This window comes from Urocitellus parryii, chromosome 3 (assembly GCF_045843805.1).
Source record: "Urocitellus parryii isolate mUroPar1 chromosome 3, mUroPar1.hap1, whole genome shotgun sequence".
Taxonomy (NCBI): Eukaryota; Metazoa; Chordata; class Mammalia; order Rodentia; family Sciuridae; genus Urocitellus; species Urocitellus parryii.
Window position 1 is genome coordinate 205,573,367 of NC_135533.1, and position 26,967 is coordinate 205,600,333.

The following is a 26,967-nucleotide window of genomic DNA, read 5'->3' on the forward strand; positions in this document are numbered from 1 at the left end:
GGCGGGGCTGGTGACCGCCCACCCTCTAGGTGTCCTAGAGCGTCCTCCCCTTTGGGGAAACACTGATCCGGCTGAGGGACAGCACCTTGAGGTCTGGGTGACCCTGGGACGGTGCCACCAGGGAGGCTCTGAGCCCAGGCCAGGGACCCCCGAGAGGCAGCCGCTGAGGGCAGCAGGCCATCGCCATCGTGGGAGGGGGCCGCGGGCGGTGGCGAGGCCGCCCCGGAGAGCTGCCCTGAGGAGGACGGCGGGCACAGGAGCAGCAAGAAACGCACAAAGCCGAGCTCCGGGAACAGCGATAAACAACGTCTTCAACAAAACGGCAACGAAACGATGTCCCTGCTGCCGGGCGAGGCGGGCGCTGCCCTGGGAGGCAGGGAGCGGAGCCGCGGGCAGCTGGCTCGGGTGAGCCAGGCCCCGGCAGCTGGGGCGGACAGCACGGAGGTGTCATGTACCTCTAGCGGGGCGACCTCACGTCCTTCCCTGGACTTCAGGGGACAAAGAGACAGGACTCCTGAGGGGCCAGACTCTTTGGGAAAAGGTCTTCCGAGGTGAGTGTCCATGGCAGAGCAGGTGGCCTGCAGAGGGAGGGAGGTCCCTGGGCAGAGGCCGGGGTGGCGGCCAGGGCCTGGGGGGTGGCCCTCCTCATCTGGCGGGCTTGGCAGGTACGACCTGGTGCTCCCACCAGGAACCCCGAGGCCGGCAGGGCCGGGGTGTTGGCTGTGGTGGCCCCTCACTGGGTCCGGAGCTGGTAATCTAGGAGACAAGAGGGAGGCGTCCACCCTCGGCTGCGTCCCCAGGGCCCCGCCCCCACCCGGGGCTGCCTGGCGACCCCTTGGCACCCCCAGGCAGGGCCCGCTCACCTCCATTCTGGGTGATGTAGCGGACCCAGGGCAGCGCCTGGTAGCCGCTCTTCTCGATGATCTTCAGGTAGCGCACCTGGGACACGGGACCAGAGCTGAGTATATGCGTGGCCCTCTCCTCGCGCCCCGACCCTCCTCCCGCTGGCGGGGAGGCCGTGAGGGGGGCAACACGGGCCCCAGGAGGCCGAGGTGAGCGTCGGAGCCCTGGGTGCAGGAGGCCCAGAGCCAGGCTGTGCGCCGGGCAGCTGCCTCCTGGACAAGAGGCCGCCCAGACGCTGTGACCCTCAGCTGCCCGTGCGCTTTCTGAGGGGAGCCTGCCATGCTGCGTGCTGCAGGGCGGGGTGCAGGCCTCTCCCTGGTGGGGCTGGGCCCGGGGAGCAGAGCCTCCTGTGCCCACGGCAGGCTGAGCGGCAGCCCTCTCCCGCTGGTCGTGCCGAGTCCACTGCGTGTGGCCTACGCTCGCTGACACCCAGTCCCTGCTGCCCCGCGGCGGCCCACGTACCTGGATGCCTGAGGTAGTGAAGTAGGGGATCTCGAACTTGACGCTGATGGGGGGCTTGCCCTCCTTGTCCTCGGCCTCCACGCTGGGCAGGCCGAAGTGGGCCCGCATCAGGTACTCCTTGCCGCCCTGGGCAGGGGGGACAGTCAGCCAGCGCCGTCACAGCAGCCCACGCTGCGCTGGCCCCGGGACCCCGCCTGTCTGCTCGGGTTGCCCAGCGCCCCACTTTCCCTGCCGGCCTGTCCTCCATGCCTGACGTCTGCCCCCACGGGCCCCAGTGGGAAGCCAGAGCCACTCTGAGGAAAGGCAGTGAGTTCTCAGAAGGAAAATGGCTTCAGAAGGTTCAGGAAGAGGAGACGAGTTGCCACGGATGCCACCAAGACAGCGTGGCCTTGGGGGGAGCAGGGGACTGTGCAGAAGGCACTGGCAGGGGCTGGGGGACAGGCCACCTGCCAGCCTGAGGTCTAAGGGACAGCCACGTGCCCAATGTCAGGGCAGAATGGGAAAGGGACAAGTCAAGAAGCCTGTGGACAGGAGAGGTGACGAGCAGGACCCCAGGGACAGTGCTGACCGAGGGCTGGCCCAGGTCCTGCTCCCCAAGGGTCGGGGGGCAGCAGCCTCAGGCGCAGGAGTGAGCAGCCACTCCAGAGGGGGGCCGGCATGACCCTCTCCTTGCCCTGGCCACTCTGGGACCCCACAGTCAGAGGCCTGACCAAGGCTCAGCAGGGGTCACTGCCTGTTCGGCCCCAGAGGGGGCGCGTCCTCCAGCCTCAGCTCCCTCCTAGACGTCCGCCCATCCCCCCAGGCCAGGGAGACAGCGGCCTGAGTGGCGAGTGCGGCCAGGAAGCAGGAGGGCAGCTGGACAGCCGCGGCGGACAGCGGCTGCAGGAGGGGAGCCCACCTGTCGCCTGGATGCCACCCGCCCAACCAGACCCACACCCACACTGCGCCCTGGGACCAAAGGGAGCAGGCAGGAAAAGGGACACTGGGAAGGGGTCCCCAAAACGGCGGGTCCCCCGCTTCATCCCCCCTCAGTGGGGAGGACTGCAGACTGACTCAAGCCAGAATGAGAAGCCACGAGAGGAAGAGGAGGCCACTGATGTCCCAGCAGGGGACCTGGGCAAGAACGCTCCCTGCAGAGGGGGACAGGCCACCACTGCACGGCCCCAGGCCTGGACTCCCAGGGGAGACAAAGCAGTTCCTGTGAACCTAACGGCGTGGCAGCCACTTCCACAGAGCAGAGGGGACGAGACGGGCACCTGCCGTAGGGAGGCACCAGCTGGGGCCCCGGCCCTCATCCAGGTGGACGGCGCTGCGCTGAGGGCTGTGGACGAGGCCCTCTCCTCTTCCCTCAGTCCATGAAGGACAGCACAGGGCTCACTGTGGCGCACCTCCACCTACAGGGCAGGGACACGGGAAGAGAAGCCTCCCTCCGCCTGCGTCAGGAAGTTAGAAGACAAAACAAAACCACCTCTATCTGAAGACATTATTTTAGAAAATAATGTAAAGTATTACAAGCCAGAATCACAGCGTAGACACCTGTATAAAAACAAGCTTTAAAACAAAAATAAGTGAATTGAACATGTGACTCAGACAAAAAAAGACTCGGGGCTGGGGATGGAGCTCAGTGGGAGAGTGTGGGCCATTCCTGGTCCCCCCCAGGAATGCAAAAAATAAGATAAAATAAAATTAATTTAAAGACTTAAAAAATACGAAAGGAAAACAAACAATAAAGTCAAAAACAAATCTGGAAAAAAAAACAAACAGACAAACCACTAGGTAACCTTACCCGCCCCCCCCCCAGAAAAAAGGTAGTCAAAAATACACAAAACAAGAAATAAAGGAAGCCATGTACGGTGGCTCACACCTGTAGTCCCAGCAGCTGGGAGGCTGAGGCAGGAGGATCGAGAGTTCAAAGCCAGCCTCAGCAAAATTGAGGCCCTAAGCCACTCAGTGACGCCCTGGCTCTAGATAAAATACAAAATAGGGCTGGGGATGTGGCTCAGTGGCTGAGCGCCCCCGAGTTCAATCCCTGGTATCAAAAACCAAACTAAAACAGGCCCACGTGGCTCGGGGACAGGACAGCTCGGCCTCATCGAGGCGTTACTCTTCCCCCTTAACAGCAGCCTCGTGCAGACCCGTGGGTTCCAATGCTTGGGAGGAAAAGGAGGCCCGTGAAGGCTGCTGGGAGGTCAGTGGAGGGAAGCGCCCAGGGCGTGGGGCCGTCAGGCGGGCAGTGCGCCAGATGTGAAAACAGAATGAAGCGCTGGTTCAGACAGCGCCTCCCTGCACGGATGGACAGACTAGAGGAAGTTCAGAAAGAGACCCACTGCCACGTGAAAATCTGGACCTGGTGAACACGGCATCTCAAACCGTGGGAAGACAGACTCTTTAGTAAATGACTAAAGGAACCTGAATGGACCTCTGGACAGAGAACGTGGGCTCTGTGTCTCCTCCCGTGTACCAGGCCGAGCTCCCAGGGGACCCAGACATGCCACTGATGGGCTCTGGAGGCAAACGTGGGTGAATTCCTCTGTGTTGGGAATGGGGAGGCTTCCAAAGCATGACTTAAAATCCAGACACAACACAAGGAAAAGACAGACATGTGACGACGTTAAACCACAATGTTAACAATGAAACAAGGACACAATCAGCAGAAGATGCCAGAAACCAAGTCCAAAGTGAACCATACACCACTTACACCAACGAAAAGGTCCCCATCCAGCCTATATGTAAAGAGCACTTGGAAACCAAGAAAAGGACCCAACCTTCCAAAAAAAATTCAGCAAGAGACAGCTAGTTTCCAGAAAAAGAAATGCAAATGGCCCTTAGTCACAAGAAAAGCACTGCTGATAACAGGAGAAGAGCAAGTCACAGTGGCACGGCCACAGTCCCCTCTCTCTGCTCAGAAGTCTGAAAGCTTGACAGCAACTCTGGTGCTGCCCTCCCTGGGGAATCGCTGCAGGCTGCGACCCACCTTCCTTGAAGCCACACTCCCAGGACACAGGATGACACAGGCACAAGGTTAACCGCTGAAGTGTCTCTAAAGCCAAAGATCTTAAACAACGCAGTGGCCTGCAGTGGGGGATGGTGACTGGTGACCCCAATAAGTAAGTGCAGATACAAAAACTGGGAGCTGAAGGGCAACACCATCTTGAGAGAGGAGGAGGAGCCAGGAGGTGCCCTTCCTGTTTCCCGAACGCACTTCCAAGCTGTAGCTGGGCCCTGGATCCAGAGAGAGGGAGCAGCAACGGACAAAGAGCTGGTGTCGCCTAGGACCTTCAACAGCACCAGAGCCCCCCTGGCCTTCCTGACCTCCTGGGGGAGGGTACTCACTGGAAAGGACTTGATGGACCACACGATCTCGCTGTTCTCGGGGACCCACTTGACGCTGCCCACCGTGGTCTTGAACTTGGGTGAGTCGGCATCGTTGGGCACGGGGATGTGGATCTCCACGTTGTTGGCAGTGGACCGCCGCTTGAACTGGCTCTTGGCCTGCAGAGGGGGTTGACGTGGCTCAAGGTTTGGGAGGGTGAAGGTGAGATGGCCCAGCTCAGCCACCCAGGGCCACCAGGGCCCCAGCCCCTCAGCCTGGGCCGTAGATCTGCTCCCCAACAATGAGCCCTGGCATCTCCAGGCACTTCCCCGCCCTCCCCCACCCTCAACGCCCCCCTGAGCCTGGCTTCTGAAGTCGGGTGTCTCCTGCCTGTCCCCCAAGCCTCCGTGGGTTCCCAGATCTCCCCCTGGCCTGGCCTGGCCTTCTAGGACAATGCCGGTGGCCCCAGCCTGGCGTGGGCTGGAGTGTCATGGAGAGGTGAGTGTCCACCTGGCAGGCAGCCGCTCTGGGGAGCCTCCCTGTGCCTGGCCACAGGCCCCTCCAAGGAAGTGGCACCATCTGAGGGAGCCCTGGGTGGCGTCTCTTTCCTGTGCCTGGCCACCCCCCAGCTGAGCCCACACTGAGGCAGAACAGATGGCAGCCCTGTGACACCCCGGCCCTCATGGAAGCCAACGCCCGAGGCCACGGATGGGCCAGGGCCATGGAAGACCCTCGATGGGCGGCACACCGCTGGCCCTGCCCGGCTCCCGCTGACCTTGATCATGTACTCGATGCGGCTGTGGGAGTGCTTCTCGATCACAGACTCGATCCAGATCAAGGGCTTGACCTGGGGGGAGGGGACGCACTGAGCGGGTCCAGTCTCATAAGTGCCTCGGGTGGGAGGGGAGGCCCAGGCCATCTCCAGGGAGGGGTCTCGGGGCCCAGGGCCCTGGGAGGAGTGCTGACTGGAGAAGGGGGCTGCAGGGGCCACACATCTGGCCCGGGGAGGGGCTCCGTCCTGCCTCCTCAGGGAGCTCAGGCCCGAGGACTCAGTCTCCTTGGAGCCGGACGCTGCCCATGGAGTGGGGGTGGGGCCAGACACCATGGCTGCCCTGGGGCCACCTCGTGGAGTGAGACACCCCTGGGGACAGGGGCTGTCCCGCCCTGCTGGGAGGAGCAAGGGGCCTGCCTGGGCCTCGCGCTGGGCCTCCTGGCACAGGGCCGGTGGCCGGCACTCACGTGGGTGTTGAGGCGGTAGGACATGAGCTCGAACTCGCCGTCTGGCGGGATGAAGGAGATGGTGCGGTCGTTCTCGAAGCGCGAAAGGCGCACGCACTGGTGGAACTTCACGTCCTCCAGCTCCACAGATTTGCTCTTGCCCCCTGAGGGAGGGAGGGAGGGAGGGAAGGAGGGAGGGTGAGCCCTGGGCCCCCCGGCAGAGCAGGGCCCGCCGACACCCCTGCTGACCCTCGCCTCCCTGGTGGCACCTGATGCCGAGTGCCTACTGTGGTCCTGGGGACAGGGCTGCTGGGCCTGGTTTATGCCGAGTCCCAGCAGCCAGGGCAGGGCTGGCAGCGGGCCTCTCCGGACACTTGCTAATGATCGGTGGCTCGGCTCCTCAAAGGGCCAGGCCCCACCGTGCCCTCCTGCTGGAACCTGTTTCCCACCTCACTAAGGGGACGGGGTGGCCCTGCCCAGCCATCCTCCTGGGCTAATAATGCCCGGGAGAGACATTCCTGGGCCACCGTAGGAAGTGCTGCAGGTCACTTCCACTTCCCGTGACTGCCGACAGCCCAGGGGAGAGACCTGGCCTGACGGTGCAGGGGGGCTGAGGCTTCGTGCTGACATTCACAGTGCTCCCTGGTTTTCCCCAGCCCTGGGTGGCCTGGGACCTGACTCTGGGATTTCCACTCTGGCGTCTCCTGCGCCACCTTGTGAGCCCTGTGAGCTGCCCCAGGCCACGTGCTCGAGCCGGCCTCCCTTCCCCGGTGAGCAGCCCCGTGAAGCCTGCCCTGGGCGAGGCCCACAGTCTGCGGGCCCTGGCCGCTCTGGGCCACCGCCGCCCGCCCCCGCTCGGCCTGTACTCACGGCCCGTGTTGTCGAAGAGGACCTTGTCGTTGAGGCCCAGGCGCAGCTCCGGCATTCCCGAGAGGAAGACCCGCATCTTGATGGAGCCTACGATCTCGCTGCGCAGGACGTTGCCGTTGGCACTGACCTGGAGACGGCAGCCGGTGTGAAGGGCCCCGCCTGCCAGTGTCCCCACCACGTGGCAGCCCCCCACGGCTTCCTTCTCGGCACCCCTCTCGTCTCCACGCTCCCCCTCCTGAGCCCTGGCAGGGGCAAGCCCAGGTGCAGACCCCACTCCCAACCCACGCCGGGCTGAGAGCTCTGGGCTCGAGGGGGTCTGTCCAGCCCCCTGCTAGGACCAGGGGGACACACGCTGCAGGCCCCACCCACAGGTCTCGGGCCACACTGGGCCTGGTGACGCAGTGCCAGGAACTGACCTAGGGGCTCTCACATGGGAGCCCCTGAGTGGCCCCTGAACAGACCGAGCAGCTGGTTCCTGTGAGGCCGCGTCCTCAGCTGACCCGGGGCAGGACCCTGCCAGCCCTGCTCACCTGGCGGCGGGCGCGACTCACTTTTCTCCAGGTCTCTATTCTCCACCTGGGCCTCCGGCCCCTCCTCCCCAGGGTGGTCAGAGGTGGAAAATCCGGGTCCTGGCCCTCCCCGTGTCCCAGGGCTGCCCTGAAGTCTGAGAGCCCTCAATCCAAAGTGACGATTAACGAAACACGTCCTGTCACAGCAGCCAGGGCCCCGGAGGACCGCAGCCTCTGTGCCAGGCCCCCCGACACACTCTCAGGGCACCTATGGGGCAAGGACTGTGACTGGAGGGGGCCGCTACTCACTGCACTCGTAACCCAGGACACACGTGAGAGTGCGGTCACATGCCACCAGGTGACAGCCTGCACCTGCCGCCCGTCCCGGGAGCCCCCGTTAGGGAGGAGGACTTTGCAGCACAGAGGGAAGCCCTGGGCCGAGGACGGAGGGGGAACCAGCCCTGCCACAGCTCGCGTGGTCACTCTGTATGGGCAAGGCCACGCTGGCAAGCATGCTGAGGGCCGTCAGCTCAGACCCAGGGCCACACGCCAGGGCGCACCCGCCCACAGGGTGCAGGGAGGGCCCAAGGTGGGGTGTCTAAGAGGAGCAGGACATCGCCCCGTTTTCCACACAAACGTCTAAAAAGCACCAGGTGGACAAACGGAAGCCCACCAGGCTGCTGTCACTGAGGGGAGGGGAGAAACGGTGGGGCTAAGGGGACCACCACTCTGAGGAAGGCACAGGAAAGGACAAGGCCCTGCAGGCCGGCCTCCTGCCGCTGTCCCCCTTCCACTCCCACCCCACTGGCCTCCCGTCGCCTTTCCCCAGGCCGCACCCTGGTCTGTCCAGCGCCTGCCTGCAGCACCCTCCAGTGAGGGGGCCAGGCCGCTCCCTGCTCAGCCAGCACCAGGCAGGCACCTGACCCCTGAGCTCCAGGACCCCCTGGGCCCCTCCTCTGGGAGCTGCCCCCTTCACCTGCGCAGGTGCCCCAACCCTGGCCGGCAAGCCCAGGCAGCGCAGCCAGAAGGCCTCCCAGCCCATGAGGTCGGTCTCCGCCTCAGGGCAGCTGCCCGGCCACCCAAAACCAGTGCCCTCCACAGGGCATGGGTCAGATAGATGTTTGCCAAGGGGGACTGGCTGCAAGGTCCCCTGCTCCACCCACACGACAGGAATCTGGAGACGAACGTTGACCCAGCAGTCAGACTTGGGAAGGTGACGCTCTCAATGGGCCCCTGTGGTGACCTTTGTGAAGGAGTGGGATCCTGGGCAGAGCCACACGCAGCAGTGCACTATGGCTAGGTGCTGTCCCCCTTAGCTCTAAGCTGCACCCCTAGATTTGCTTTTCCACCCAGAGGACCCAGAGCCATGTTCTGAGTTCCAACAATTCAGATGAGGGCTCCCAGGCAGAAGGGGACGGTGGTTAACGAGGTCACCGTCTCGGAACACAGGGTTGCAGTGAGAGCTGTGGAACCATCTTCTAGAGGAGCCCCCTCCCAGACAGCTCCAGGCCTGGAGACCCCACCCTCTGGACGTCCCGACCCAGCGAGGGAGCTGTCCCAGCACACACCTGCAGATGAGCAAGCGTGGCCCGTGCCCTGCTGTGACGGCCAGAGGGACACACTCTGGGCCCACGTGACCGATCAGCAGGCCATGCCAGGCCAGGGGTGCTGCAGGAGGGCGGCAGCGCCCATCAGCCCCGCCAGCCTCACTGCGCACTGATGGCCATGGCCGGCCCTGGACACGAGGCCCTGGAGGAAGTGAGCACTGTGGGCAGACGGCACTGGAGGGCCTCGGCTCACTCGGGGCTGGAAGGGGAACTGGGGAGCTCAGGGGGACAGTTCTGTTCTCTCATGTCCTGGGCCCAGGCCATCCCGTGACGCTGGCTGCTGCTCCAGGAGGATGGGCAACCTGTGCTCTTCCCTGTCCCCACCTGTGTGAGGCCCGCCGGTGAACACCACTGTGGCCAGCTGGAGCCCCGGGCTCGGTCGGGGGAAAGGGAACAGGCTGGATAGAGTGCAGAGAGGGACTCAGGAAAGACACGGGGAAGTCGTGTCTCCAGAGCACGCCGGAGTTTGCATGAGAGTGTGATCCTCGTGCCGTATGACTCGCCCCCCACTCAGAGCCAATCTAACCACCCGGGCCCCAGAATGACCACTGGGCAGTGCACGTTCAGCTAAAAGTGAATGGGCCTGAGGCTTGGGAAACTGAACTGAGACTCAGCTCACAGCACTGGGCTGGAATTTGTGGCCTGGACAAAACCAGATCAACTGTTGGATAAAACAAAAGCACCAACATTTTCCATATTATTTAAATAAGACCTAGAATCTCATCATGTAGTAATTTAGAGTTCAGGATATGATTCATAATTACGCAGCACATGGAGGCCATGACAATTTCAACCTGCGTGGTAAACATACCATCTATGGATGTTACTGCTGACACACAGATGTCAGGATTATCTGACAGGGACTTTAAACAGGCACCTTATAATCATGAACATGCTTGTGACCAATACTGAAATAGGAAGTCTCGGCAAAGAAAAGATGACACATGGAAAAATTAAATGGTGAAATTTTAGAAGTAAAAAATACACTAACTAAAATAAAAATGAAAAGCAGAAAGGAGACAACACAGGAAAGGGTCAGTGAACTTGTGAACCGGAAGACAGATCAACAGAAATGATCCAGTGGGTACAATGGAGAGAAGATGGGAAGGACAGTAACAGAAGTCTGACATTCCCGTGGCACTGGAGTCCAGAAGGAAATGGAGTGAAATAAAAACATACCTGAGGACGTCGTGGCTGAACACTTCCTGAGCTTGGTGAGAGACTGAACCTACGACTCAGGAGGGGAGTGAAGGGCTGGGCCGAGCGCAGTAGCGGAACACCGGCCGGCACGTGGGGAGGGCCTGGCTTCAGTACCCAGAACCGCGGGGGAAAGACAGGGGAATAAACTCCAAATAGGAACGCACAGACGTCCACACCTGATGTCTGAAGTCTAAATGCGGCAGGCCGCAGACCTGGCTCGACAGTACAGTGCTCGAATAGCATGCAAGAGGCCCTGGATTGCATCACCAGCAGCAGGAAAAATAAAACCTAACTGTTGAAAACTAAAGTCAAAGAAAGACTGGGAGAGCAGCCAGAGCAAAACGACACGTGACCCACAGAGGACCAGGACCTGAGCGACTTGGGACACCTCACCAGGAACAGGAACGTCGGAGGGCAGCGGCCCAACACGTTTAAAATGCTAAAAGAAAATTGTTGAGCCAGAGTTGTGTGTCCACTGAAAAGATCCTTCAGGAACAAAGGCAGAATGTGAAGACGCTCCCAGATGACACTGGTGTCCCACAGACCTGAACTATAAAAATCGCTAAGAGCCAGAGGACTGGTGAGCACCTGGGTAACTATGGGGACTGCTCTCCTCTCGGGGTGGCAGTGGGTCTCACAGCTGAGAAAGGAGTTCAGGTGTCTGGTGGGCTTTTCCACCTACGCAGACGTAACAGACGGGACGACTCTACCACCAGGGGTAGCAGTGTCCACACAGACCAAAGGAAGTGTAGGAGGTTGATTCCAAGTAACTCTGAAATCACAAGTACCGTCACACGTGTTTAATGACCAGGCTATGTTCTCATTAGGTGACTTTGTCACTGTGCCAACATCATAAGTACACTCATACGGACCTAGATGCATAGAGGTCACAAGTCAATCACTAGACACAGCCTCTCGGTGCAATCCAGAGACTGTGGTAACACGAGGCTGCTGCTGCGATCACACAACACAGTTTTATGGCAAAAAAAAAAAAAAAAAAAAAAACCTAAAAGGAGGACTCTTGGAAAAGGTGATAAACAGTGTGGCATGGTAAATACGTGCACCAATAACCCAGTCATTCATTACCACTAATAAGCATTACACACTGCACACAGCTGTATGTGCTGTACTTTTTTATATGACTGGTACCACAGTAGGTGTGTTTACACCAGCATCACCAACACGTGACATGACAGCTATGACATCACCCGGTCACAGGAAATATTCAGTTCCTTTAAAACCTTATCGGACCACCATCAATATGTAGTCCATCGTTGACCAAGATGTCATTATGTGGTGAATGACTATTGTAAACAGAGAACAGGAAAAAAATGACAAAATGGTAGACCTCAGTCCAAATTCAGTCACAAAAAGTATGAATGGCCTAAACACATGCAATGAAAAGACACAGACTACAGCTGGGCACGGTGGCACAAGTCTGGAATCCTAACTACTCAGGAAGCTGAGGCAAGAAGATAAAATAAATTCAAGATAGCCTGGGCAACAGTTATTCTTATCAAAAAAAAAACAAAAGATCATCAGATCTTTAAAAATTGATGGTCATTTTGTGTATAAGGCTTAAAGTAAAGGGATGAGAGGAAAAAGTAAGAAATGTACACCATGAAAAAACTAATCACAAGAGCACCAGAGGGGCTGGGGCCTAACCACCTGCCCGGCCACGGGTTCCACTCCCAGCACCTCCAACCAAACAAAGCAAAACCCTGGGGTGACAGTGTTGATAGCAAAGTGGACTTCAGAGCAGAACACTTATCAGAAATGAAGAAGGACGTGGCATAATAATAAAGGGAGTTCATCAAGAAGACATGAGAAGCCTAAATGCGTTGGTGTCCAAGAGCAGGGTGGCAAAGACACACAGCCACCGTAAAGGCAGGCACCCTACCCCCTCTGTCAGTGAAGGGTGACAAGCAGCAGAGCACTGCCAAAACTGCTGGAATAACTGAACACCATCGATCAGCTGGATCTAACGGGCCTTCACAGCACACGCCACCCAAGGACAGCAGAGGACACGTGCCACCCAGCAACAGCAGAGGACACACTCCTTGGCTACACACATGGAGCTCTCACCAGGAAAGAGCATTCTTGGGTCCTTAAAACAGACCTAACACATTTTAAATAACTGAAATTATTCAAGGAATGTCCTCAGACAACAATGGAGTTAAATATCAATGACAAAGGATGACAAAAATCTGCAAACCTTCAGAAATTTAAACATAACCCATTATCAAAAGGAAAGTCTCAAGGAAATTTGAAGGTATTTTTGAACAAAAATAAAACCCCAACATATTGACTGTGAGATGTTTTAAATAACAATGATTTGAAAATTACAGCATTAAGGGTTTACTTCAGACAGGAAGAAAAGTTTCAAATTCCTATCTACAGCTTTACCTAAGTAACTAGAAAGAGAAGAGAAACCTTCATCAAGGGGAAGGAAATTGTAGGGATGATGCAAAAATATTAAATTGAAAAGAACAGAAAAATGGGGGGGGGGAAATCAATGAAATCAAAAGCTGATTCTTTGTAAAGATCAAAAAAATAGGTAAACACCTCACAAAACTGATAAAGAAAAAGGAGAGAAAACACAAATGATCAGTACTGGGAATGAAGAGGAATACCAGCATAGACTTTCAGACATTAAAGACCTAAAGGATTGCTATAAACACCACTCAACAAGTCATGTGACATGGACCAAGCTCTAAAATAGAAAAATAGTAATGAAATAAAAAGTTGAAATTTGTAGTTAAAAACATTCTGAAAAAAATCACTGCTTAGTTTCCTAGTTTCACTGGTGAATTTTAACAAATGTTTAAGTAATTAGCACCAATTCTATATAATCTTTGTCAGAAAAGAGGAGGAAATACTTCCCAGATCATTTTAAAAGGACATCACTACCTTGATACCAAACCAAACCAAAGTATTACAAAATGAGAAATACAAACCAGACTTTGTTATGAATACAGAGCCCTAACTCTCCATACAATATTAGGCAGATAAAAAATAGCACACCAAGACCAACTGGATCTATTCCAGGAATGCAAGCCTGGTTCAATCATCAGAAAGCAGCTGGCAGAAATCACCATGTTAACATCTTGGGTGGGGTGAGGCTGGTGAGAGCCTGCCTAGCTCGGGAGGTCCTAGGCTCTGGCCCTACCAAGGCAAAAACCAAGCAAACAAACATCAAACAAAAACCTAAAAAAGGAAACCCCCATGCTCGCAACAATTCACACAGAAAAAGCATTTAACAAACACAACACTTATTCATGATAAAGATCTTGCAGCAAATTAGCAATAAAAGGGAACTTCTAACATGAAAACAGGACATCTACGATAATCCTACAGCTGCCTTCCTAGTTAGCAGTGAAAGACTGAATACTTTCGTTTCAGGAACAGGGAAAGAAGGTCTGCTCTCAACGCTCACAGTCAATACTGCCCTGAAAGTTTTAATGAGGTACTAGGTCAAAAAAAGAGATAAAAGGCATAAAGATTTAAAAGGAAGAAATAAAACTGTCCCTGTCTATGGCCAATACATCTATGTAGAAAGTCCCAAGGAATTCAAAAAGCACTTCAAGAATAAGTGAGTTTAGGGCACTGGGGTTGTGGCTTGTTGGTAAAGCGCTTGCCTCGCACGTGTGAGGCACTGGGTTCGATCCTCAGCACCACATAAAAATAAATAAAAGTATTGTGTCCATCTACAACTTAAAAAAAAAAAAAGAATAAGTGGGTTTAGCAAGGTTGCAGGACCTGGTTAGCAAACAAATGTCTCATTCCTAAACCCTGGTGATGTCCAGTTGGAAATTTAAATTAAAATATATAACTTATAACAGCTTCAAAAGATGAAATTCTTGCTGATACCTGACATCTTATTCTAATCCAGAGATGAAGCTGGGTGCAGTGGCACACACCCATAATCCCAGCGGCAGGGAGGCTAAGGAAGGAGGATGGAGAGTCCAAAGCCAGCCTCCTCAAAAAGCAAGGAGCTAAGCAACTCAGTGAGGCCCTGTCTCTAAATAAAATACGAAATAGGAGGGCTGGATGTGCTCAATGGTGGAGGGCCCTGAGTTCAATCCCTATTACCTATCCCCTCGAACAAAGAAACCAAGATGAATGAAAATAAGGGGACCATAAACTCTCGAGTGCCCGCCCCGCTAAGCCCACACTTGTGAGAGTTCAGGAATCAGGAAAAGTAACGTCCTTCTCACCTACAGAGGGCTTTTATCGTTCACAGTCAATAAATCACTTGAAAAAATGCAATGCTTAGGAATAACTCTAACAATGCGGTCACAGTAAAAACTACACAACATGGATGACAGAAATCCAATCTCTCTTCCTTTCTCACGTGCACACCCACACACTCTCTCTCTCCCTCTCTGCTCATGGATTGGGAGACTTAATTTAGTAAATATATCGAATCTCAACAAATTGACCTATAGAGTTAACAAAAGACCAGTCACAACCTCTGCAGAACTTTTGTAGAAATAGATAAGCTGACTGCAAAATTTTATATAAAGGAACTAGAATAAAACATTTTAAAATGAAGAATGTTGCCTCAAAATAAAAAAAAAATAAATAAATAAAAAGGGCTGGGGATGTGGTTAAGCAGCCTGGGTTCAATCGCCGGGACACACACACAAAATAATACTATTTTGAATAAATCATAAAATCATACTGATTTTCAGACTTCTTATAAAATTACAACAATCAAAACGATGTGTTAGTGATGTAGGGATAGAAGGCCACACAGGCCAACGGAAGAGACGGGCACAATACGGACAGTGGAATATGCAGACACAACAGCTACACAGACACTGGAAGAGAAGACAGGCCACGGAGTGAGGTTGATTTTGACAAAAGTGTGAAAGCAATTCAATAGAGAAAGGGCACTCTTCTAAAAAAGAAAAACAGTGTTGGAACAACTTAAAAAAATATTGTATATGCAAAAAGAAACCTGGATATAAATCCTCCCACCTTATATAAAATCCAACTCAAAATGGACTGTGGATCTGAATACAATCTATAGAGCCTTGAGAAGACATGCAGAAGAAGGCTGGCCTGAACTTGGGTTGGCAATGAGTCAGACTCGACACCCAAAGTGCAATAAAAAATGCTTTTGATACTTGGATTTCACCAACATTAAAAACTTTTGCCAAATACTGCTAAGAGAATAAAAAGGCAAGTTATAGACGAGAAGAAACTACTTGCTGGTCCGATTACCTGACCAAGACTTGTATCTGGGATATAAAGAACCTGTAAACTCAACAGTAGGAAAACCAGCGATCCCATTGTAAAGTGCTCAGAGACACAGAGAGACATCGCTCCACAGAGGGTTCAGAGGTGAGAAGGAAACACAAAAAGGCACGTTGCGCGTCATGGACCCCTGGGGAGACACAGACAAGCACTCTGCTGAGAGAACGCTCCCTACGCCCTAGAAGGGAGTGCGCAAAGTAAAAATGACCACGGGGGCACAGCCACCAGAATCCCACCCATTGCTGGTGAGCGTGCAAAGGGGAGTTCGGTGGTTTATTATAAAGTTAAAGGTACACTTACCGTGTGACCCAGCCATCCCACTCCTGGGTATTTACCCTAGAGAAATGAAAACTCATGTCCACACACGACCCCGAACACCACACCCAGCAACACCACTCATTTATTGCCAAAAACTGGAAAATGACCCAAATGTCCTTCAATGGATGGAGAATCACACTGTGGTTCATTCAGAATGTGAAACAAAGAGAAGGGCACAGCGAGGAAACAGCGGTGGACACACAGAACCTGGACCCCCGAGAGGCACTGCACTGGCAACGCGACATGTGGCTCCTCACCCCCGACAGCTGCACTGCAGGACGATGCCATCCAGGTGACAATCTCAAACACCATGCCACAGTAACTGAGCACAGATGGTGGCTGCCTGGGGTGGGGGACGAGGGGAGCGGGCTACAAGGGGCAACACGAGGGATGGACATTTTGAGGGTCTCCACCCTGGCTGGGGACGAGTGCACAGGTATGAATGGGGGCTGACACTCACAGGCACAACGAGCAACTTTACTCAATAGCTAAAAAGCAAATTAAAGGAACAAACCAGAAGGGCTGGGGTGTGGCTCAGTGGCAGAGCATCAGCCCAGCATGCTCGAGGCCCTGGTACCCCCAGCGCTGAAAACAAACGAAGCCAGGCACCAGACAGTGGACCAGAACCCAACCCAGACCCTCCAAACCAAGGCAGCACCTGGAGAACCACCCCGAACACTCTCCACGCCCTGGAAAACCACACCCTTTGGACATCCGACATGAGGTCCCAGGAGCGACAATGACAGTCCTTCAGGGAGGAGGTCATCCTGATGACAGGAACTTTAGCTTTTTACACTTTCTTTCTTTTCAACAACCTGCACGTACTGAGTGTCAGCACAAGCGCTCTCCGGCTAACACGGCCTGTTTCCTGAGCAGCAGGCCCAACACTGCTGACTGCCGATTATCGCAACCTCCGTGTTTCTTAGGGCTTTGCCAATATTAAAATTAAAATTAGTTTTTTCCTATGATGGAGCACTCAACAGCATTTTTTAAAAAGCAAGGAAGAAACCTGGGGTCATGGCTCAGCGGTAGAGTGCTTGCCTAGCACATGCAAGACCCTGGGTTCAAGCCTCAGCCTCACATAAAAATAAACACATAAAAATACTGCGTCCAACTGAAAAAAAACTTTAAAAAAAAAAGCAAGGAAGAAGGAAGCCTACCAAGAGGTTCACAGACTCGATGACGTCCAAGAACACCTCATTCTTCCGGTACTTGATGCCTTCAGACCGCCAAGACACTGCGTTGGTGACGGTGGCTGGGGGCCGCGGGGCCCCTGTTTCCAGCTTGTGGCCTTCCTGAGTGATGTACCTGTGGGGCCAGAGTCAAGGAGGTGTCACCTGCACTGGCACTGAAGCTTCAGGTGGCCATCTGGGCAGGGCAGGGTGGAAGCAGGAGGTCCTGAGCCACATGGAAGCCCCTCCCTGGCGTGGGCTCCAGGACAGGACCCCCTGAGTGCTGTCCAGCAGGCTGACAGAATCCAGCGACAAACAACCAATAGCACTTATTTCGGGGAGCCAAGGAGACAGTGTTTTGGGGATGTGTGTTCAAGTGCATGCAGGTGTGACCGACTGCAGGGCTGGGGGGCCCATGGCCTGGTGCACGCTGGGCGAGCTCGCTACCACTGAGCTAAGGCCCTGCGCTTTGTAAAAACTTTTTATTTTATTTTGAGACAGGGTCTCGCTAAGGGGCTGAGGCCAGCTTTGAACACACGATCCTTGCACCTCAGCCTCCCGAGTAGCTGGGGTTAGAGGCTTGCCACCGCACCCAGTAGAAGAAGAGCCTATGAGATGGGCACATGAGCAGAACTCCAGCCAGGCTTGGGACACAGCAGTTACCAGCCCCCAGGGAGCACTTGAGGACACAGAGAATCACAGAGATGACAAGTGGCCTGGGTGAAGTGGCCTGGGGTGGCCTCTTCCAAGAAGAGAAAGCAGGACAGGACCGACCAGTCCTGCTCCTCCAAAGATGGGTCGGGAACACAGGCTTCTCTGGGTGTCCCCTGGCTTCCTATGAAATGAAGACTGGTGCCCAGGACTTTGGACTGAGAGGAGGGAAAGTGCTCTCCACATCTGGCCCAGTAAGTGCTGGACCCACACTGACTGGGTTTTTGATGGAAAAAAAACTCCAAAGAAGGAAGACTCTGTCACAGCCTGTTGTGCAAGTGAGACATAAGCCAGCACTTCCCGAGAGCAAGGGATTCAGGGCATTTATGTGGCTACAACAGGAAATGATGGTCATGTTATGAGGGATGTTGTGGAGAAAGGACCCTAAGCCACCCAGAACAGCTCAATCTAAAACCCATGTCCACACTGGCCGCGGTGGCGCACGCCTGTCATCCCAGCGGCTTGGGAGGCTGAGGCAGGAGGATCCCGAGTTCAAAGCCAGCCTCAGCAAATTAGCGAGGCCCTAAGCAACTCAGTGAGACCCTGTCTCTGAATATAAAATGAAAAGTGCTGGGTATGAGGCTCAGTGTTAAGCACCCTGTGTTCAATCCCCAGTAACAAATAAATAAGGCTCAGGTCCAGCTGAGATGGGAAGGAGACGGGGACAGCAGGGATGTACATCTGCTTCTCCCACTTGCAGACCTGAGGCCAGCATGTCATGACATGGGCCACCTGACCACGGGGCCCTCCCCACCCACTCACTCCTGCAAGATCTTGCTGTCCGTGGTCTGGGGGTAGCCAAAGTCCATGAGCTCATCCAGCAGCTCGTAGATAATGACGAAGTTGTCGCGGATGCTCTCCTCCTCCAGCTCCTTGAAGTACTCGGAGAACACCTGTGGTGTCGGGGTGGGGGCGGGAGGAGCGCTGGGAGGAGAGACGGGGTGAAGGGGCCGCACACTCCTCCACCTCCAGGCAGAGCCAACAGCCCTGCGCACACGTCCCAGGCTTGGTGACGTGCTCTGCAGCACTCGGCCTGGAGAAGGCAGGCAGGACAGCGCTGGCTGTCTGTGAGGGGGAACCAGCAGGGTTGGGCAGACGCCCGCCAACATCGGACCAGAAGCCCTGGATCCCAACCCACAGTTCCATCCCCCGCCGGGCCCGTGGCCTCCCCAGAACCTCTCTTTAATTGTGCTGACACCTGGCATGTGTCAGCCACCCCCTCAAGTGGGCCCCAAGCAACTGGGCCTTGACGAGTCCCAGCAGAGCCTGGGTCAGCCCACCTTCCCAACCCGACTGCCAGCTGTCCTCCATCATTCCTCCGGGCTCAGGGCTCGCCCCTGCCCCAGCTCCACCTCCTCTGTCCACTTCCTGACCTCATCAGGGGGGAAAGTTACAAAGGCCAGAGAACCCCAAGTGCAAGAAGGCAGGGTGCCCCTTCCAACTTCCAGAGTTCTGGCTTCAGAACTCCCTAGGGATGGCCACAACTAGGACGCGAGAGCAGAGTCACTCCTCAGCCCTGAAGGGCGCTCACCTGCACCACCTTGTAAAGAAAGGAGAACACCAGAGACACGCACGCGTTCTTCTTGGAGGTGGCGACCACTGCACGGAGCCTGGTTAAGGAGCGTTCCCAGTGGCCCTGCCCACAGGCCCTGCCTCTCCCGTCCCGTCACACCACCTGCCACCTACTTGTGGCAAGGGGAGTTAGCAGGCCCGGGGCTCCAGCCAGGCCTGGGACACAGCAGTTACCAGCCCCCAGGGAGCACTTGAGGACACAGAGAATCACAGAGATGACAAGTGGCCTGGGTGAAGTGGCCTGGGGTGGCCTCTTCCAAGAAGAGAAAGCAGGACAGGACCGACCAGTCCTGCTCCTCCAAAGATGGGTCGGGGTTCCCGGCCAGGACCCCTGGGACATGGCTGGGCTAACTCTGCCGCTAGCTCTTGCCGGCTCTGGCAATGGGCGTGGCCCCCGAAGCGGATCTTTTTAACGTAACCTCAACGTCCCTCCCTGTTTAATGGGGGCCTGAGCGCAGACTTGCTGTGTAAGGTGCCTGGCCCAGATTCCCCTCCTGCAGGAACCAGCCCCTGCCTCCACAGGGCCAGCAGGTGCTGGGCACTTCCTGTTCCTCTTTCCTGAATGGGCCTGGAGCCACCAGGGAGGCTGGTCCCTCTTAAGGCCTGCGTGTGGCACCACAGAAATCCCTGTGTGACATGCCTGAGCTAGGTGGCTGGTGTGCCAAGCACGAGCTCTGGGATGGAGGGAGGGAGGGCAGGGGCCACGTCCCCCTCACTCCCACCCTCCCCGCACAGCACAGAGGTCAGGAAATGGGCGCTGGAGAGAGGAGGGCAGGCCCTTCCTGCAGCCCAGCAGCAGGCCTCCCGGAGACACAGGGAGGGAGCAGTGGTGACTTTCCTGGCTTCAGAGTTGGGTTCATTCTGGAAACTGTCACCAGACGATAAAGTTGGGGACCAGGCTAGGGTGGGAGGATGTCCACTCACCCAGAGGGGTGAGCCCTCACTGTCTCTTCCTTAGCTGTCCCTGTGTGGAATGTGGGGATCCAGAGGGACACTGGTCTGATGGCTGCTGCTGAGCTCGCATCAGTGCCTGGCCCCTCCCCACACCTGGGTGTGTGCGGCCCAGACCCAGGTGGCTTCAGAGAACGGTCAACTCCCTGAGTTACAGACTGCCCAGAGACTCTCCAGAGCCGTCTTGGCCTGCTAGAGAAGGGCGAAGTCTAAGCAGAGGCCAGAGGAGGGCCACCCCCTCCCACCGCAGACGAGCCCCGCACCAGCAGGCTGGCCTCCCAGCAGTGCAGAGTGGGGGAAGGTGGCAGGGAGGCCAGGGTCCCAAAGCTCTGGGCGTGCGGTGGCCCATGGAGCGCGCCTGCATGGCAAGTTCCCACGTCCCTGCAAACACAGCGGGGCCGTATGTGCACCAGCAGAGGGGGCTGCTGCTCCCTTGCACTGTGGGAGGAGGGGACGGCCTCTGCACTTCAGCTGCTGTAGGGGCCCAGACGGGCTGGCTACAGCACAGCTGAGCCTTGCTGCAGCAGTGTGGGTACCAGAGGTGCTTGGAGACCTGGTCCAAGAAGCAGGAGGGCCAGCTGGGCCCCATGGGCAGTCTGGCTTGATCGGAGGGCAGGAAGGAGACTCCATGATCTGAGCAAATCTCTCCCCATCTTTGTAGCTGCTGCCCTCAGTGGTTCAGGCCAACTCCCCTCCCATGTGGACACTGGCCTGGCCTCTTCGACATCATCTCCTCGTGGCCACTGCTCTTCCCTAAAAGGGTGCACTCAGCAGCCAGAAATGCAGATGTGCCTGAAGCCCTCCCAGGAGTTCCCACCACATTTAGGTGACATTCTTCTAGACCCGACTGCAGAGCCGCTGACCACGCCGGCCTTGCCCCTGCTCTGCACCCCCAGCTCCAGCTGCAGGAGCTTCACTTGGCCCAGTGTTCCTTATGCCCCCTGCCCTGCATGCTGGCCTTCCTACAGGTCTCTTCCAGGATGTCACTCCTTTCCTGGGCCCCCTCCTGCCCTCTCCTCCCCACTCATCACCTGTCATGCTGTGTTCTTAGCCTATCTCCTCGGGCAGCAGGGAGCTCTGGAAGGACAGGGCTGTGTACCCTGCTCGGTACTGGACCAGCCCTGAGGGCACAGCGTGTAGGCGACACACACACTCGGGTGTTCACACAGGAGGACTCCAGGAAAGGGATACGATACAGGTTGTTGTGTTTGATCCACATGAAGCGGACACCCCCGTGGGCCAGGATGGGGGACAGCATGCCCTCCTCCTCCTTCTCCATCAGGATGGGCATGAAGTGCTCCACCTCCGACATGTCCACGTCGCCACGGTAGTTCCGACAGATGAGCACCTGGGGTCGGGGAGGAAGAGGACAGACAGGAGCTTTCACCTGGGGTGCTGCAGTCTGGGCCCTGAGGCAGGGGCGAGATGTGCCAGCTGTCCTGTCCTCCTGGGGACAGGAACTAGACCAGAGGCCACTTCCCCCTCCAGGTGAACGTGAGGACACCCCCACTAACGGTGGTTCTTGGCAAGGAGAGGGCTCTGGAGGGAAGGCCCAGGTCTGAAGCGCTGGCTCAGAGACACCAGGCCAAGCAGCTCCCTGCACGGGCCCTCGCGGAGGCGTCCCCGGCTAACGCCACCTGCTCTCCTGCCTGTGTCGGGGTCCTGTTCGCTACTGAAGGTTCAGTTTACTAGATCACACCTGCAGCCCGACCAGGAGAGCCCCCTCCTCTCCCACCTGTGGATCAGGACCCTCTGCCCACATGTGGCGGAGCTGCACAACGGAGCAAGCACGATGGGAAGTCTGACAGTGCCTCGAAAAGTCAAGCCACAGTTACCGCAGGAGCCGCCTTCCCGTAGGTGTCCACCCCAGAGAAACGGGACTGTGGGTCAGAGAACACCTGCAGCAGCTCTGCACTAGACAGACCCGACCTGGAGGCTACGGCCACGGCCTTCAGCAGCGGAACAGAGAGAAGACTGTGCCCAGGCACACCGCAGACAGCCAGCAGCAACAGAAAGGAACACACCAGTCACCCCCTGTGTCTGCAGGGGACTGGCCCCAGGACCTGCCCCACCAGCACACCAGAATCTGCTCCAGCCCCTGGTGTCAAGCGGCCCAGCACCCGCACGGAACCTCCACCCAGCTGCGGTAGACTCCGGCCCGTTTCCTGATGGTCACAACACCTGAGACAGCACGCAGGCTATGAAAACGGTTGTCACACCATATTGTTTAGGGAATAATGACAAGAAAAAGTCTGAGAGGGCAGGAGACAGCAGGAGAGGGCGAGGGGTGCCTCTCTGGTCTCTCTTTTGTGGCTTCTGGGGAAAGGCCCTGTGGGTGAGCTCATGGGCCCTGACCCGGCCGGGGGACTCCCACCTGTCCTCCTGGTCATCACCCTAAGGCAGGCCCGTGGTCGTCAGAGACAGACGGGATGCCCTTCAGGGTGAAGCTGTCTGCCTGAGGCCACACGGCGAGTGAAGCAGTCAGTGACCTCACCCCAGCCCCAGTGGGCTCCAGGGCCTCCTCTGCGGCTAAAAGCCGCTGCCCTGGTTTCTCATGGTCCACTTTCTTCTCCAGGGATCCAGAGTCTGAGGGATGCTGGCCTGGACGGGGGCCTCTGGGTCCCCAGAGTGCTCAAAGGAAAGAGGGGCACAGTTTGCTTCCCTGCCCCCCCAGGGCTGCCCAGGTGCTCTCGCAGTCAGTAAGCACGTGTGGCGGGCACCGCGGCACACGCCTGTCATCCCAGCTACTTGGGAGGCTGCAGCAGGAGGACAGCAAGTTCGAAGCCAGCCCAGGCAACTTGGCGAGATCCTGCCTCAAACTAACAAAAAGGACTGGGCAGAGTGCCCCTGTTCAATCCCCAGTACCACAGCAAACAAAACCCAAAATTTAAAAGATGTATGCCTTCTGTGCCCCTGTAAGGTGGCACTGTGCTGGGCCTGGGGGCATGGTAGCAGCCAAGGCATGGGCATGTGCTTAGGGGGCATTGGGGGCCTTCCCGAGGGCATGACCTTCAAATCAAGGCCTGAGGGACAGGAGAGATGGGAACCAAGCGCGGCTGAAGTGTGGGGTGGGGGCAGCCCACGGGGGTCTGGGCAGAGTGGGCAGGCAGAGTGACGACCGCCTCGGAGCTGGGGCTGTGGGGCCAGAGGAGAGGTAAAGGCAGGAGGGAGCAACACTTAAGGTGACAGTCCCTCTCCTTGCTGTCACCCTTGTCCCCAGCCCAGGTCCTTCCTCACAAAATGTGACAGGCCTCTCCTCAACAGAAGCAGGAGTGAGTCTCTCTTCCTGCTGAAACTGACACCTACCCCAGCCTCCCTGGTACTGAGACCGAAGCCTCCGTCCATCACCACGGGCCACGGTCCCTGCGGGTCGGGCTCCTCGCAGCCCCTAACGCCCCACAGTCCCACCCCCGGCTCTTGGAGCCATGCAGGTCGGCTCCTCCTCGGGGCCTGTGCACCTGCAGCCCCCTCTGCTGAGAAAGGCCTGACCTCCGATATTCTCCAGCCTCAGCTCGGACGGCATCTCCTCCACGGGTCCTGCCTGCCTGCCCTGGCTGACAGCGTGTCCCATCCTCTCCACCCTGGCCCCTCTGTCCTCAGTGCCCATCCTGCACATTGCATCATATATTTATTTGCACCTTCCTTTAATGTCTGACATTCCCCGGGACCAGGAACCAGTCCTGTCTCCTTCACGGCTGTGTCTCAGCACCCAGGGTCCTGCCTATAGTAGATGCTCAGTAAACACGCATGGAGTCAACATGGGATGAGGAGGGGTCAGAACAATGCCTTTCTAGTGGGGACGACTGGATGGATAGATGAACGGTTGTGCCGCTTAGTGAGGTGGACCCAGAGCAAACCTGGGAGGTGACAGGATGTTCACTTTGGGAAATGCCCAGTGTGCAGTGGCTGGGATTGCCACGGTGTCCTGGAGGCCAACAGGCCTCAGAGCCAACAGAGATGGACAGTGATGGTCAGAGAGGCAGAGGTGAGTCAGGACTGCAGTACAACTGAGAGCCACTGGCACTGCCATAAATTAAAGCCACCTGCCACGAGGGACAGCATGGGAGCACACTGAGGCCTGAGAGCAGCCAGGACAGAGCTGTGCGGGAGGGGCGGACAGCAAAAGGAACATCAATAGTGTGACATCCTTAGAGTTGGGGGAGGTGCTGATGACTGGTGGCTAGTGGCGTCAGCTGCTGCTAAGAAGCAAGAGATGCAGAAGTGTCCAGGGAGGGCTTGCTACCAGCTGATGTGGCCACACTGGTCTCCTCAGGGATCCGAGGTTCTGCTTGGCAGGCAGACACGTGGTCCTGAGCTCCTCCATTATTTTTGATTCAGTGCAGTCTGCTCAGGAGGCCGACTTTTGGAACTGGAGGTCCCAGGGAGTGGAATAAAGGGCATCTTGGTTGCAGAGGGAGGGAGGGGAGCTTCCCAGGGGCAAGTCTGATCATGCTTCTCCCAGGCCACAATCTCCTCATTATGACTCCTTCCTCCTGGAATTGAAGGGGTCCCTTCAGTTCCCTTCTCCAATCGGGACATTCTCAACACCTGGTGCCATCCTCCAGGCTCTGGCATTAACCAAGACTTGTGATTTGCCAGCCCACGTGGGCTGCCCGTCACCTTCTGTACTCACTGGGACGCCTCTTCTCCACCTGACCACTAGTTGGTCACCTCAAAACCAGCTCCGGCACTACCTTCTGCCAGGGAGCCTTTTGTAACTCCTCTGACAGCCAAATACCAGGTTGAGCAACTGCATCACCCGGGGCCTTGTTTCTGCCTGTAGCTGCCTGGATCCGACTGCTCAGTAACCTCTTTGCTTCCACGCGCCTCCCCTGCTAGAGCCGAGGGCCTGTGGAGCCTAATGCAAACTGTGGACCACAGCAGGGCCAAGCTTCCCACATTTCCACACAATAACCCCATAAAAGCCTCTTCCAACCAGTGAGGAACTGAGGCCCAGAGAAGATGTATTTGTCAGAAGTCACACAGCTGCGACAGCGAGATGGGTTTTGCACTCAGCCTAGCTCCACAGAGTTGGCACAGGACTGGGTGCGTGCCAGGCACTCAGGAAAGGTTTGCTGAAGAAACAAGCAAGCTGAGACAGGCCTTCTGTGGCATCTCTGGAGATGTGGTGGCCAGGATGGAAGAACATGTGCCCCCAGGACTAGGGAGCACTGTACCCACCCACCCGCTGGTACACCTCTAAGAAGGGCATCCTCCCTGTTTCTGAGAAGGCTGGGGGAAGAAGCACTGGGACTCACCAGTTGTTGACTTTGGTGGCACCCAAGGCAGGCACTCACTCAAGGGACTTGAGGAAAGTTCTGGGAGTGGGGCAGGAAGGGGCAGCCACCTCACCTCTTCAGCCTCAACTTCTGAGCCAACTCCCGTCCACCTCGCCTAGGACCCAACACCCACGCTTCTGTCACCCATGAATGTGGGGCTTGTTTAACACTGCTGGGCCAGCTCCTGCTGCTCCCACATGCAAGACGAGGGTGTCCCTGTCTTCCACCTGGGTGGGCTTGGAGGGCAACAGCCCACTTCTGAAGGCCTGAACATTTTTTTCTGTAAGAGGTTCTCTTGTCTGACAACCCTAGGGAAGATGCCTGGTCCTACTTATGCCAACTCCCTCAGACTCAGTCCCCTTTGCAGTCTCCTTTGTCACTCCCCCAGGGATGCTCATTGCTCCCCCACTGTGATCGACATTTACTTGTGCTTATTTGTATTTGGAGATTGATGTCCATCTCCCCCACCAGACTGTCAGTTCATGGGACAGGGACTGACTGATTGTGCTCCCCGCAAAATAGCCCACCACTTAGAAGCATGCCTGGAGCTTAGTAGACTCTCTGCAAATATCACTGAATGACAGTTGACTCCAAGTGGAACTCGGAGACCTGCAACTTCTCTGTGACCGGTTTGACCTTGGGCAGGCTGCTTCACCTCTTTGTGCCTCAGTTTTTCCTTCTAAAATGCCGCTCCCCCCACTCACCTCCCTAACCCTCGTAATTAAATGTCATGATGAACAGAGAGAAACTGCTACAGGGAGAACACGCAGGTTAAACAGAAGCTGCTGCGCCTACAGAAGGCGGGATTGGCCCGAGGGCACAGAGTCCCCGCCACGCCCAGTTACCTCGGTCAAGGGTCGCACGGCCCCTCTGCGCTTGGCCGGACTCTGAGGGCGGCTGCAGCCCGTCCTACCCAAATTGGGGTGGGGGGTTCCCAAGGAGGCCAAAGTTCGGGACTCAGGACTGATCGGAAGGGGATGAGGCCACCGGTTACCTGGCAACGGCGGCGGTGGCAGCCCACCGCGTTACCTAGCAACAGACCAGTGATAGCGGAGTGAAGACCACCGCCCGGTTACCTAGTAACAGGGTGGGGCCCTTCAGGTGAGGCCTATCGACCTCCACGCTTAATGCCAGGGTGGGGCTCACTGGCCGGTTACCTAGCAACAGGGTGGGTCCCCGAGGGACGAGGGCCCCACTGGTTGCCTGGCAACGGGGAAGGTGGGGAGCCTTCAGTACCTTGCCCTTCAAGTCCAGCACGTAGACGGCGCTGGCGGACATGGCGACTGCGGGAAGCCTCGGCAGCGCCGAGGGCGGCTGCAACGGCAGAGACTGCCGGGCGTTGAGTCAGGCCAGACGCGCCCCGCGACAGTTCCTCTCCACTTCCGGTTCGGAGAGCCGCGCGCGGACCGTTATATCCGGTCGGGAGGAGGTACCAGGATGCGCAGGCGCGGGACAGAGTTTGCGCAGACGCAGTACATCCTATACGACCTTATTTCTCGCCCCCGTCTCAAACACGCCGGAAGCAAATGGCAGGGGGCGGGGCCAAGGAGGGCTGACTAAACCTGAGCCCTCGGGTAGCCCAGCTGCCGGGAACACCCGGCGGCTGGAAACCCCGTGCTG

The 26,967-nt window shown here is 56.7% G+C and overlaps 1 protein-coding gene across 2 annotated transcripts; it reads right to left on the reverse strand.

Moving 5' to 3' along the window:
- Nucleotides 1-645: 645 nt before the first annotated feature.
- Ap1m1 (adaptor related protein complex 1 subunit mu 1) lies at nucleotides 646-26,731 on the reverse strand. 2 transcript variants are annotated; one of them, XM_026389990.2, is made up of 13 exons: nucleotides 26,584-26,731; nucleotides 21,260-21,416; nucleotides 19,077-19,144; nucleotides 18,308-18,438; nucleotides 16,823-16,970; nucleotides 15,645-15,680; nucleotides 6,767-6,893; nucleotides 5,918-6,060; nucleotides 5,454-5,525; nucleotides 4,699-4,857; nucleotides 1,366-1,491; nucleotides 864-939; nucleotides 646-756 (listed from the first exon to the last, which is right to left on the reverse strand). In XM_026389990.2, the coding sequence occupies exons 1-13, from the start codon at nucleotides 26,623-26,625 to the stop codon at nucleotides 734-736; spliced, it is 1,308 nt and encodes a 435-aa protein (XP_026245775.2). In that variant the 5' UTR covers nucleotides 26,626-26,731; the 3' UTR covers nucleotides 646-733. The 2 variants fall into 2 exon arrangements, with proteins under 2 accessions (XP_026245775.2, XP_026245774.1); XM_026389989.2 differs by lacking the exon at nucleotides 15,645-15,680.
- Between the last annotated feature and the right edge of the window lie 236 nt (nucleotides 26,732-26,967).